Source organism: Daphnia pulicaria, chromosome 6 (genome assembly GCF_021234035.1).
Source record: "Daphnia pulicaria isolate SC F1-1A chromosome 6, SC_F0-13Bv2, whole genome shotgun sequence".
Lineage (NCBI taxonomy): Eukaryota > Metazoa > Arthropoda > Branchiopoda > Diplostraca > Daphniidae > Daphnia > Daphnia pulicaria.
Genome location: NC_060918.1, coordinates 19334496 through 19347821, shown reverse-complemented (window position 1 = coordinate 19347821; position 13326 = coordinate 19334496). Strand labels below are relative to the sequence as shown.

The following is a 13326-nucleotide window of genomic DNA, read 5'->3' as shown; positions in this document are numbered from 1 at the left end:
ACACACGGCGATGAAGAGATACATTTTCCCGGCGACGCTCTTGTGGGCTTGGCCAACCAAATTCCGAGCGAAAAGATGTGAGCGCTCTCTAAAGACGTCAGACAAGTGCGGGCCACGTCAAATCAACTCTTGGAGCCAATTGCGAAGAGGCCCGGCCGAGAAGGGGAATAAATGAGATGTTAAAATGAACGGAAAATATGCGAATAATCGACGAAATCTAATCGGAGGCATTCCCCGAGACTGAGTTGGATTCATTTATTTATAGACTCGATGGATCATCACTCACCTCGTGAAAGGATGGCATGGCTTTCCAGCAGGTCTACAGCTCACACACGAACCTGAAAATAATAATCAACAAAAAACAAAAAACAAAAAAAAACATATCCATCCACATTCATTTGGATGATATTGACTAGAGGTCCATTCGGAGAGAGGGAAGACGGACGGAGAGAAAAAAAAAGATATGAGTTAGATAATTCGATGGTGCGTAAATGAAACACGAACCTGACAGCCGTGGCATCAGTATTTGCTGTATTCAATCGTCATGCTTTTCTCGATGATCTATGTCAAAAAACGTAAGAAACAGACAAACAATTGACATTCCTGAATATAAGGCACATATTATGGTGGACGTCAGTAACGACAAGAACAAAGAACGAACAAGAAAAATTCAACGGAGAATCGAAATAAGCAAAGCAGAAAAAAGGTCCTGCACTGCTGTCATCCCTTCAAGCCAGCTGTCAGGCAAACTGTCACAGCGCGAGATGCAACAGCAATAATTAACAACGGCTTATTGATATGATGTGAAAATGCAAAGTGACAGGTCACTATGAACGTGTTGGGAGTGGATAGACATCAGAAAGGTCTTTCTTTATTCTCTTTCTCTCTCTTAGTCTCTCTCTTGGGCGTAGCATGTAATAAGCCCCCAGCTCTACTCTGCTATCTCCCTCTCTAGAGAGCACAATGTCACCATTTCTGCCCCTTGATTCTCCACTACTAACGATAGTGGGCGAATCGATAGTCATCGATAGTCAAGGGGGCATGGAGTTTTTGACGTGTTGACGTTTGAAATGCGCGCGCGCTCGCGCCTCTCTTTAGATATCCTCCCTCGCGCTTGTGTGCGTTTTTGTCTTTTTGAACGGGCCGGCTTTCACCTGACAGATGCTGGGCGACAGGTAATATCTGATGGGCCCACATTTTTCTCTTTTCTTCTTATGACCATCCAAAGTTGTTGATCATCACGATTCTTCGTTCCTCCCTCTAACGTGCAGATGAGCCACCACTAAGAGTCCGGGCTCTGCTGGGGCTGCTGACGGTGGTGGTTGAGGTGTGGTTGCTCTTGTTGTTGCTGCTGGTGGTGTTGGTGGTGGTGTCCAGCGTTGGTCACCGAGTCCAAACTTTGATAGTCCGCTTCTCCGTCACCGAACGCCACACCGACTCCGAAAGGCGAGTTGACAACTTCTTGGTGTTGTTGCTGGACCACAGCCGATATTTTATTCTGGTTTAAAAAAATATATACATAGATAGATATATCACCGAAGACATGGAAACAAATCGATTGAAAAATATAATGATATGATGGATGGTCGCTGCTGTAGCGATACGTCACAATTTCTCTATATTATTGAAAGGGGGAAAAAATTGGTCGAGCGTGAAAGTTTGGAATTTTACAAAAAAAAAAAGAAAGTAGCGAAATAAATAAATCGAAAATAAAGTCTTTTTGTTGAATGACGATAATATGAATGCACACAAAAGAGAATGGACAAAAATCAGTCGCCGAAAGAGGGAGGTTCGCTATATATAACTGAAGGGTTTTCGGGGGTTCTATAGACAACAACAGAAAAAGTTGAATGAATGGTCCGTGTTTTGTATATATAGCCTACCCGACGATTATTGATTAATGAGGTCTACGCAGAATTGACACACGCACAGCAAGCAACCAGCAATTAACCCTCAAGCCGAAGAAGAAGAAACTGAAACAAAAAAAAAAAGAAAAAAAATCCCCTGGGGTATTCATCAAAAAGGAGAATGACTCGATTAAAATAAGAAGCGCACACCGAAGAGAAGAAGAAGAAGGTAACTCGGAAAGTAACCAGGAGCAGCGGTCTCGATGATGGGAACTCTGCATGTCAACAATAGGCATAATCGGCCGGGACAATGACAAAACGGAACACACAGAGAGAAAGGAGATGGGCACCGGTATAGCAATGGCTGGAAAGAAAAGAAAGAAAATAAGATAATCTCAATGCCACTAGATTCGAGTGGATCAGTTCAATCCGAAAAAAAGTATTCATCGTCGTACAGTACAATAATGACGGCACGATCCGTCTCTCGAATTCAACAAGTTGACACTGTCTGCAATCGGACACCGTCATCCTTGAACAAAACAGCCTCATTTCTATGTTGCTTACGCAATTTTCGGGATTTCGTGAAACAGCAATTAACGATTTATTCGCCGCGTAAACAAAACGGGACATGAAAGAAACAAATAGTTTTTTAGTTTTTCGGTCTCGGCGCATGCCGGCGCAACAGACAGTGCATCTTGGGTGTCGAGACAAAAGAGTTTGGATGAAGGAGAAAGAAGAAGATGAACCAATGGCGTCCTGGGCCATTCTCACGATAAAGTGACCTGGCCCGTGTAACAACGAAAGTTCTCCCGACCCACCTGACGACCCCTCTCACGCCACACGAATCTTAAATTCGAAAAATAATAAAAATACAAAAACAAAACCTCCCAAATGGATGATGTTGTTTTCGAAGCGACGGACCATTGCAAATGAAAAATCATCAACAAATTCCCCGTGCAAAAATGTTTGTAAAAGAAAAGAAAAAAATTACTGATGAAATCCTTATTTTCCGGCCTTAACCAATTCAAATAACAGCACGCTCCAAAAATAAGAAGAAAAGAGAAGAAAAAACAAAATAATAATAAAAAAACAACAAATGAGAAATAAATAAAATAAATCGTAAAAGAAAAAAAAGGAACGACGGACGAGATTCCAGAGAAGCAAGTGCGGCGCTCGCTTATCTCGTCACATCTCTTGTGGTTCGAGTTTCTGGTTGAGAAAACGATATACACGGTTTGAACAAAGAAGCTCCGTGTAAACAAGTCATTGACGGACACGTTCTGGAAGAGAGAGAGAGAAGTATCAAAGAGACCGTGCGCATGTGGATGGAGTTAAGGTCATCCCGGCGTGTGGCTATAGTTGTGCACTAATGTTGGAAAGTTATCTACTCTCTCGTTCATTCTCGTGGTGCAACACTTCTTTAAAAAAAAGCCAAAGCATTTCTAATACTAAAAGAACACAGCACAGGTGAGAGCGACGAGTTATCGGCTGAGAACCTGTGCTGCTGCAGCAACGGTCATCAACCCTGTTAGGGTCCGGCGTTTGATATCAAAAGTGCCGAGTCGTGTATGTGTGTGCAGAAAATGTGGAAGTTGCAAGTTATTTCTTTTTGGTTTTTTCTTATATTCTCTAGCTACTACCTCGAGGGTTATAAAAGTTCTAAACGCTTCCTTCCCACCATCACTTTTTTGTTTCCTTCTTTTGCTTCGAATGCGCTAGCTGCTCTTGACCTTTAGTCTTTTCTTTTTTGGGATATTTTTTCTTTTGTATATTATAATTCGTATCGACTTTTTGTCACCGGGGGATTAGAAACGAGGTGGGTGGAGCCAACGGCTCGTTATAAGCGTTCTTATCACGCAATCACATTCCAATTTCTTTTCGCCAGACAACAACACGATGGTTCAATTGGATAATATTATATCACGGCAGCGCATATAGTATAAGAAGAAGAAGAGTCTCTCAAACGGAAATCGTTGATCTGGAAGTTTTGAGAAGCCGCAGAATTTTTTTTTCTTCTTACCTAGGCCTATATATTATTATAGAGGAAGTCGTACGTGTAGCCTATACATACGCGGAGATTACGTATATACGTAAAAGAAAAGGGGGGAAGAATAATAGAAAAGAAAATGAAAAATAATCATGATAATAACACAAAATATCCAAAAGAGCAATAATAACAGCACGTAGGCCTAATGGACGCGCCGCGCTATATAGAAGCTGCCGGCCCCTTGCTAGCTTCTTTATAATAGCCCTGGGATGGCATGACGCTGTTGCGCGCTACATGTCCGAGTTAAACTGTAACGAATGAGAGAGAGAGAGAGAAGCCGAGCAGCAGCTATATATAGAGACGAGATAGACGGGCGGTTTATATTATCTATTCTCGACCAGCAGCATTTTCTTTTCTTTTTTATATTTTTGATAATAAAACACGTGAAGGAGCAGCAACAGCAGCAGACACACACGACGAGGGAATATATACGGGACGAACTGGCCGTGTCATTACAGATTGAGCACGGTGATTATATATCTCGTTGATGGCAAATAAAAGCTCAGTGGCGCAATCATATGAAGTCTAGGCTGCTGCTGGAGCAGAGCTAGCTACCCGAAAGAAATCTAAAACAAGGTCTATATAAATGTATTACGGAATAAAAGATAACCGCTAATTCAAAAGCATGTCTCCTCGTTTCCAAAAAGAGAGAAAATGATATTAATTAATTTTACAAAAATCTTGGTTGGGGAAGAAAAGGGTTGAAGTATGTGTATAAAAACCGCTTAAATGAAAATATAGCGCGCTTTTTTAAAAATTTTAATTTTTCGGAATAAAACCAAACAAAAAAAACGGTTTTATTTTATGCTCCTTATGTTCCCTCCACTCCATTTGAAGGAAAATAAAATGCGCAAGTTAAAAAACCTACTAGAACTCGTCCAGGAGAGAGAGTTCATAGACAAGGAGCTGGAGCATACATCGCAGAATTATTCGATTTCGATCGTATTCCTTCTGATGTTGTTTCTTTGGGTGACGGTAACCGCATTGACAAACGAAATCCACCATGTAAATCATGCTCGGTTATCCACGGGCCAAGACTAACCGAAGTGGAAGTGGAATTGGAGGACCTTGAGGATTTAGAAATTGCAGATCGAATTGAAAGAAGTTCCTCTAGAGATTCACCGACAAACATGATTGACATTGAAGTACTGTCCGACGATGGAGCACTGGTTCCGGAGAGCAACTACACCTTGTTCGTTCGGGTAAATTAAGTTGTCATTAATACGTTATGACTAGTTTAACTAATAGATGTGCTGAATTTAGTAGTTGTTCTCTCCAAATACGCGAGGGCAGGTTGAGAGCGTTTTCAGCCCGTATACAACCCCGATGACTCCAAAACCCATCCCATCACCATATCAACCTGCTGATCGGTCTGTGGTACTTATGGTTACACTCTCGTCCTTTTTGGGCGTACAAAGGGTGTACATACTTGGTGTTAAATGAAAGTGGGTACAAGCTTGTACACTCGGGTGTACATAAGGTGTACATATTTTTTTTGTACACCTTTTGTATACCCTGGCACGAGGTCATAACGTCTTTGTTTTATCAAATTCGCGCGACCACCGTTTTTCTCACCCATCCCCCACTTTCAACAATGAAAGGAAAAAGTTTTTGCTTCCCTCTATTCTATCTCTATTTACTTTTACTTCATTTAATCTCATCATTTGATATTTTCCTCCTTCTCATTCTGTAATTCATGGCTATCTTAGACTCTTTCACAGACTGCCATAAACGTATTTGCTTTTATCGGGAGTCGAACCCGGAACTTCAGATTTACAAGACAGTATTTATCAGCTGTGCCACCAGCTATTGATATATAGTTGGGAAGCTTATAATGCTAATTAATTCTTAGGGCAGAGAAAGAAACTTCTAATTTCAAGATTGCTATTGATTGCAATCATTGTTGAATTAAAGAGCTTGCTAACAATATATTAAGCCAACAACTTATCGAGTGTTCATCTAAAAGCACCATTGAATTTCGGTGATGGGACTTAGAAACATTTTTCGTTTTTAGCCGCCATTATGGATTTCCATCGCGCGGCTTTTCAAGAAAGAACTTGAGATTAGGGCGGTTATGGATGGGAGAGAAACGAATAAACGAAGAGAGAAAAAAAGATTTTTGGGTCTCTTCCTTTCGCTATAAGAGTGAAAAACTCGAAAAAACCTAATTTGCATACTTGTAAAGGAGGCGTACAAATCGTTTTTTCCTTTACAGTATATACAAAAGGTATACAAAAGGTGTACAAAGACGAATTTGTACACCAGCTACAAATATGTAGCCCAAAAAAGGACGAGAGTGTATTGCCCTGGGAGTTTTGTGCGGATTGGCATTTGTCCTACTGTTAATTGTTAGCAGTCTGTTTTTCCTGCGCCGCTACTCCAAACACGTTGCACAAAGTGAAGGAGGAGAAATGTCATTAAGTAGCTCGTGCCGTCATCTATGGAGTCGATTTCGTGATGGTCGACACCTGCTCGTGTCACCTCCATAAGCACGTCTGCTGCTCCAATAGCTAAACTGGACATTCTTCAAGCATTTATGGAACGTCACCAAAATGCCGATTACGGTTTTCAACACGAATACGAGCTCTTGCCCGAGCGTTTTGCTGATCCAACTACTCGAGCTTCTGATACAAGAGAGAATATGCCAAAGAATCGGTACCAAGATATAAAAGGTAACAATCTAATATTACCCATTGTGAGAATATGTAAGGATTTTTTCAAATCATAAATTTTTTATAATTTACAATTATTTCAGCCTATGACCAGACCCGAGTGAAGCTTGACACGAATAATGGAGATGCTCATTCCGAATACATTAACGCTAACATTGTCATGGGATACAAAGAGCGAAAAAAAATTTGTTTGCGCACAAGGTCCAATGGAGGGTACCGTGTACGACTTTTGGCGCATGGCTTGGGAACAACGAGTCGAAATCATCGTCATGCTGACTAACGTAGAAGAGTATAATAAGACCAAATGCTTTCAGTATTGGCCTGATCCCGATCCGTCGAGAAATGCGTCTACTCCTGAACCGCTATATGTTGACCCAGTGGCTGAAACGCAATCCAATGGTGGGACCACTCACTCGCCTTCTAACGGCAGTACAGTAGACATTCAACAGCCAACAGTGCTAGGTACCATTAAAGCTCCTCAAGGCGACAAGATTTTCGGCGACATCCGTGTGATTCATGTAAAAGAGAAACGCTATTCGGAGTATGTTGTAAGAGAATTACAGGTGAATTTTTTTCGATTATTCTTTTGTATATTTTAAATATACTTACAATTCAAAATTTATTGCTAGGTTTCACGACCTAAAGTCGGTACTCCTACTGATCCTGAATTGGGCATAATGGAAAGGGAAGTTCGTCCAGTTTTTCAGTACCACTATCTAGTGTGGAAAGACTTCCAGGCCCCAGAACATGCCACGGGAATTCTTCGCTTTCTCCGTCACTTGAATGAAGATTACAGCACCGATCGAGGACCCATTTTAATCCATTGTAGCGCAGGTGTAGGACGAACGGGAACTCTGGTGGCCAGCATTGATCATTTAGTTCAACAAGTTGAAGAGGAAGGCTTCGTCTCCGTATTAAATACAGTCTGCGATCTCCGTCATCAACGTAATTTCTTGGTCCAGTCGCTTAGACAGTATATTTTTGTGTATCGTACGCTCATGGAATGGGTGCAATTTGGTAACACAGAGATTGCTATTTCAAATTTCCAGGTACGTTTTAATTGGTAATGATTATATCCTCTTGTTTGAGTTAATAACGATATTTTTCGTCTACCAGAATGCATTGACTAACTTGCGAATGAAAACGGAAGGTAGGGTTAAGTCTCCACTCGAAGAAGAATTCGATCGATTGGACCAACCATTTGATGACCGAAAACCGATGAGTGTAGCGTCATCGGATGAGAATCGTGCAAATAACCGCTATGAAACTGCCATCCCTTTTGATCAGAATCGCGTTATCCTGACCCCAGTGGCTGGTCGAGACCGGTTTTCACCACTGTCAGAAAGTTACGCTCGCAAAGGGCTCACATCATCGAGTTTCCAATGCAGTATGCCTTCTTATATGACGCTCTGGCTAATAATAATTTGTTATGAACACTCCTGACATATATGTGCCTTCGACTCCACAAACTATTGGATTGGGCAGAATCATCTGTAATCTCAAAAGTGAAATTGAGGGGAACTGAAACAAAATTGTCATGAATGGTGTGAAAAATTAACGCCTAAGGCACATCGGGTTAGCCTTAACTACTAAAAAGTGCATTAGTTTTTGAGAGTGTAGTCATCTTATTTCCATGAATTTCATTAGCCACTGCCTCTCCATTTAAATGTGCCATAGTGTACACACCCCTCACCATGCCCAACCTTTGTAAATTTGCCAACGTCGAAGGCAGCAGTCCTCTTCAGTCTCATTTTTTATAAATTTATTCTTCCTTGTGTCTTGTCATTTCCATTTTCTGTCAGCTGTCACTGGATTTCTGACACTGGGCTAGCCTTTGTCATGTGGTAATCTCGTTGATTTTGAGGAAAAGAACGTTGAATGCGAAAGCAAATGAAACGAATATCAGAATTGCTTTTGGTGCAAGTTGGACCGGAGTGTAACTCGACGCGGCAATATTTCAACGTCATATTTTTTTCTTTTTAGTTTTTTTTTCGTAATGGTAGTATACAGTTTTATTTGCAGTGCCAATGATTTAGAAGTGATGACCAACGATAAAATATGATTCGAAACCTTCTGTTATGTGAACGCGCTTGTCACATTTATCGTGTGTGTTGCTCAACAACATCGTTGTATGCTTTCGCCTCAGTGTTATTATCCTTACGACATCTCTTCTCTATCTCGTAATCTGTTTACCCTAATCTATTAACACCAGTAAATTGTGCTGCGAAATGACATTTCGCTAGACCCTAAGGGTGTAGACACATATATTTTAGCTCTTTAAAGAAAAAAAAACAAAAAACCCGTACTCTTCCTGGGCCTGACAACGCCCCCATATCCTCAGACTTATTTTAGCTCTTACGGTGTAAAGATGTCTGGTTTTAGTGGCAGGTATAGAGACTATTGGGTTGACCCGAGGGTCGCTTACTTTGAGAGAGAGCAGCAGGAAAGGGACCTGGGACCTTGTGGAACGATCTCGTTTACGGGAACGTGACTGTTACGAATCGCGTTTTCAAGAGAGAGAAAGGTCGCCTTTGCGTTCTGCGCCGAGTGATTTCTATTAGGATCAGGCGCTATTCCCAGCTATACCGCACCACGTTCACTTCGAGGGTTATGGTAGAGTAGGGCCAGATTACGTTTTATATCAACGGGATTTCCATTCTAGTAGAAATCCGAGATACGGAGGTAGGCTAAGCTACGACCAGCGCCGGGTAAATCCGTTAGCCGATCAAGGAGGCAGAAGTCGATACGGCGATGGCGTTCCCCGACGGGAAAAATTGGAGAAACTTAGCATTCCGGAGCAATGGGACGAAGATAGTTACGGTGACGAAGAGCAACCGGAAAGTGAGGAAGTATTAGACGAGTTGATTCTGGACGATTTAGACGATCAGGATTGGCTACAAAAATTCTATAATCGCCCGTGGCGACCGAGCAGCAGTAAGTCCGAGGAGCCACCGGAACCGCCACCGGCCGTCAAATCAAAGCGTGCGTCGGCAGCCATGCCCGTGTACGTGTCACCCAAGCCGGGTCCGTCGAAAGAGAGGACCAAGTGAGAAGGCAGAACCAGCACCGTTACGCGTTAATAGTTCCTCAGGAGGTGAGTGATGCGCTTTCGGGTTGAATGACGAAAGGGGTTTCGATGGATGATTCTAAAGCCATTTCGAAGAAGACGCCGCTAGAATTTCTAGACAAAGAATTTTCAGTGAAGCCCCCGAAACTAGACGGCTACATGCATAGGCGAGCGAAAGATAAAGGGAAGCTGTAAACGCGTCGGAAGAGTCGTTAATTACGACTCAGCTTAAGATCATGGACGTGGGCCCGCCACTTATTGATCTCTACACGCGCATTCTATCTCTCGGCGAGGGAAAAACGGAGAAGAAGGCGCAAGAATAGGAGCAAGATGCGTTGCGACAGTGGGCGCGTGCTTACCATAATATCACGAAGCAGAGACAGAGAGCGGTGATTGCCTTAGTGGAGCCGTCCTTCGACTTTCTGACAGCCGAACCTGAGGCTTTTGCACCGGGAAAGGAGGCTCGCGAGCTCCTTTTCACCGGAAAGTTCCTGGAATCGATGCCTAAAGAAGCATCACAGGACGCGTCGTAGTCTTGGATCAAGAGGAAAGGCGCTTGCGGGCCCATCTCATTCGCTGCCGCGCCATCCATTCGTTCTGCGGCCTAGAAAGGTGACGGAGCAGCCGCACCGAGGTGGAGGTGAGCGAGGGCGACAAGCAGGTGCCCACTCATGGACACGAGGTGTTCAGAGGTACGTTCGTTTTTCAAAACCTGTTATTTCTCCGACCCAGCCGTCAGAAGAAGAGGTGGGGGCCAGATTGTTGGCCTTTACGGGCCAATGGAGTGAGGTGACGGACGATAGTTGGGTTTTGGACGGGATTGCGCAGGGCAATTAATTAGAATTTTGAGGCGCTTCCAACCCAGCTTGTAATCCCCGCCCCCTGTTGCAATGTCAAAAGAAATGGTAAAAATTTGCGACAAGGAGGTGGAGGACTTGATTAGGAAACGGGCGATCACTAAGGTTGCAGATGGCTCAGAGGGTTTCGTCTGTTCCTTATTCGTTATTCCGAAAAAAATCCGGGGGATTTAGGCCCATCATCAACCTTAAACCATTAAATCGGTTCATACGATATGAACATTTTAAAATAGAGAATTTAGAATCTGCCAGGTTTCTTTTGAGAAAAGGGGATTGGAAGGCGAAGCTAGATTTGAAAGATGCTTACCTGACGGTCCCTGTGCACCCCTCCCATCGAAAATTTTTGCGTTTTCAATGGAAGGGGCGTATTTTTCAATTTTCCTGTCTGGCCTTCGGTCTCGCACCCGCACCGCGAATTTTTACAAAAATTCTCAAAGTAGTTATGGGTTTTCTAAGGAAAAAAGGGTTGAGACTGATAATATATCTGGACGACATTTTAATTTTAAATACTTCAAGAGAGCGCGTGTTAGCGGACTTGGAAGTAGTGATCGAGTTACTTCAGCGTCTGGGTTTCATTATTAATTGGGAGAAATCGGTACTAGATCCGGCGCAGAATCTAGAATATTTGGGGCTGGTTATCGATTCTAATCGATTGTCATTTGCATTGCCAATAGCCGAAATAGAAGCGGTTAAGGCTATGTGTGAAGCAGCTCTTTTAGCGAAGGTCGTTTCGCTGAGAGCGAGCCAATTGCGCCACAGAGGCATGCTGATTGGCTAACGACAACCATAAGGAAAGCAAACATTACATTTTTACTAAGGCCAACACGAATAAAATCTTGCAGTTGACTTCCGGTATGCCATAGTGTAGAGGTTATCACATCGTCTTCGCAAGCTGAAGATCCTCAGTTTGTTCCTAGGTGGAAGCATAAGAAAAGCTATGGGAACAAATAATATCCGAAGAAAAGTAAAAAAAAAAAAATGAGTAATAGTAGTGTATCTCATCTAGACGATTAGAAGAATTAGGCAACTGTGAACTACCCACAAAACCAAACAATCATAATAAAATTTCGTTCACGGCTAGCGGACAGGACAAAATGTCTTCAATAAAACTTGGTTGATGACATTGGAATAGAGCAAAAAATTCAAGCCTGGCTAGCTCAGTCGGTAGAGCATGAGACTCTTAATCTCAGGGTCGGGGGTTCGAGCCCCCCGTTGGGCGTTACATGTTTGCAAATATTGTAGATTTAATTTAGATTTTGGGAGACCATCGTTAGTATTTTGTAGTCATTTCAGAAAAATTCAATGTTGGCATGAAGTTTCCATAGTGTAGTGGTTATCACGTCGGCCTAACACGCTGAAGGTCCTCAGTTCGATCCTGGGTGGAAACAGGGAAGTATTTTTTAGAAAGACTATCAATCAGATGCATATTTGGAATTTATGCAAAGGCCATATTCTTTGTGAATGAAATCTACAATCTGACATTCTGAAAATATTCGCAATGCTGTATCCGGAAGAAGTAAACAGACAGGGGAAGATCAATGGCGACTGCTTTTGTTGTGCAGGTGCTATAACCCTTAAGATACTTTCTTCTTTAGCCAATCGACAATGCCCTTTGGTTTTAGGAATGTGGGAAATGACTTGCGCTGGATGGGGAAGAAGTCCATAAACACCAGCAGAGGGGAATCTATGATAGATTACACCTGAACCTGGAACAGTAGCTCCACAGAGAGAATGAACATGATGCGTGTGCACCCTACGCTGCAAATTTTCAGTAGATTCAACAGTCATCAGCTAAAGAAGCCATATCGTGAGTGTGCACTCTACAATGCAAGCTTTAGTCCGGTATAAAGTCATGAGAAGAAGAGTTTAAAATAGAGCAAGAGATTTCAATCACCATGCGCCCCTGGGTGGGATCGAACCACCAGCCTTCCGGTTAACAGCCGAACGCGCTAGCCAATTGCGCCACAGAGGCATGTTCATTAGCTAACGACACCCATTAGGAAAGCAAACAATACATTTTTGTGCAGCTGTGCTGTGCTGTGCTGTGCTTTGCCTGGAAGAATTTCTTCTTGTTTCTATTTCATAAACATCATGGATGTTTTTATGAATTCATTGATTCAATTAACTTTAAATGGTGTATTGGATATTGATTTACATATCCTGTAAGAATAAATCGCTTTGAATAAGCGAATCAGTAAATATATCAAATTCAAATTCATTGAAGTGGTGTTTGCCAGCTCGTCAAAGCAGTATTTTTGATTTTTCTTCAACGCCCATGCAAGATATGACTTATAAGGAGTTATCATGTCAATTATTCGTGTGTGAACGAAAAAGAAATGAACATCCATATTTTTACCTAAAGAGTATCATTGTTGAAAATTGACTTCAATTCCGTAGGTTGACTAGTCTGCTAAGATCTATCAATAATAGCTAAATTGCAATAGCCGAGAATTGAACTCGGGTCAATTGCTTGGAAGGCAACTATGCTAACCATTAAATCACCAACGCCTGCTGTGAGTAAGCGTCATCATTTTCGTATTGTATTGTCACATCTTTTTAAATGACAGAAAATCGACAAGTATTACCACTTGGTGACCTTGTATCGTGGTACATTAAGCATTCTCTATCACTATATCAAAGCAACCTCTCTAATTATGTTGCAATGCGATGATCATGTGAATTCAGAAAACCAAAAGTTTGTCAGGAGTGGGATTTGAACCCACGCCTTCATTGAAGACCAGAATACTGCAACTTCTCTTATTGAAGTAAGGAATATGTCCTTGAGTCTGGCGCCTTAGACCGCTCGGCCATCCTGACCACATCATATATACCTTGT

General features: G+C 42.2%; 1 protein-coding gene and 4 non-coding genes across 5 annotated transcripts; 3 read left to right on the top strand and 2 right to left on the bottom strand.

The window, feature by feature from the left end:
- The first annotated feature begins 6663 nt into the window (after window positions 1-6663).
- On the top strand, window positions 6664-9616 carry LOC124342162 (tyrosine-protein phosphatase 69D-like). The gene is made up of 4 exons (XM_046795130.1): window positions 6664-7129; window positions 7196-7615; window positions 7683-7891; window positions 9232-9616. The coding sequence occupies exons 1-4, from the start codon at window positions 6686-6688 to the stop codon at window positions 9614-9616; spliced, it is 1458 nt and encodes a 485-aa protein (XP_046651086.1). The 5' UTR covers window positions 6664-6685.
- Window positions 9617-11636: 2020 nt separating this feature from the next.
- On the top strand, window positions 11637-11709 carry Trnak-cuu. Its single transcript has one exon. It is a non-coding gene; the product is annotated as a tRNA-Lys (tRNA).
- A 96-nt stretch (window positions 11710-11805) lies between these two features.
- Window positions 11806-11878, top strand: Trnav-aac. The gene has a single exon. It is a non-coding gene; the product is annotated as a tRNA-Val (tRNA).
- Window positions 11879-12388: 510 nt separating this feature from the next.
- On the bottom strand, window positions 12389-12462 carry Trnan-guu. Its single transcript has one exon. It is a non-coding gene; the product is annotated as a tRNA-Asn (tRNA).
- Window positions 12463-13188: 726 nt separating this feature from the next.
- Trnal-caa lies at window positions 13189-13307 on the bottom strand. Its single transcript has 2 exons — window positions 13270-13307; window positions 13189-13233 (listed from the first exon to the last, which is right to left on the bottom strand). It is a non-coding gene; the product is annotated as a tRNA-Leu (tRNA).
- Window positions 13308-13326: the final 19 nt, after the last annotated feature.

What these genes read in the sequence shown, in the direction of transcription:
- LOC124342162 (XM_046795130.1), top strand. Translation starts at nt 6,686, where the DNA reads ATGGAGATGCTCATTCCGAATACATTAACGCTAACATTGTCATGGGAT. An exon ending in ATGTTGTAAGAGAATTACAG is followed by an intron (nt 7,130 to 7,195) that starts GTGAATTTTTTT and finishes ATTTATTGCTAG; the next exon opens with GTTTCACGACCTAAAGTCGG. An exon ending in TTGCTATTTCAAATTTCCAG is followed by an intron (nt 7,616 to 7,682) that starts GTACGTTTTAAT and finishes TTCGTCTACCAG; the next exon opens with AATGCATTGACTAACTTGCG.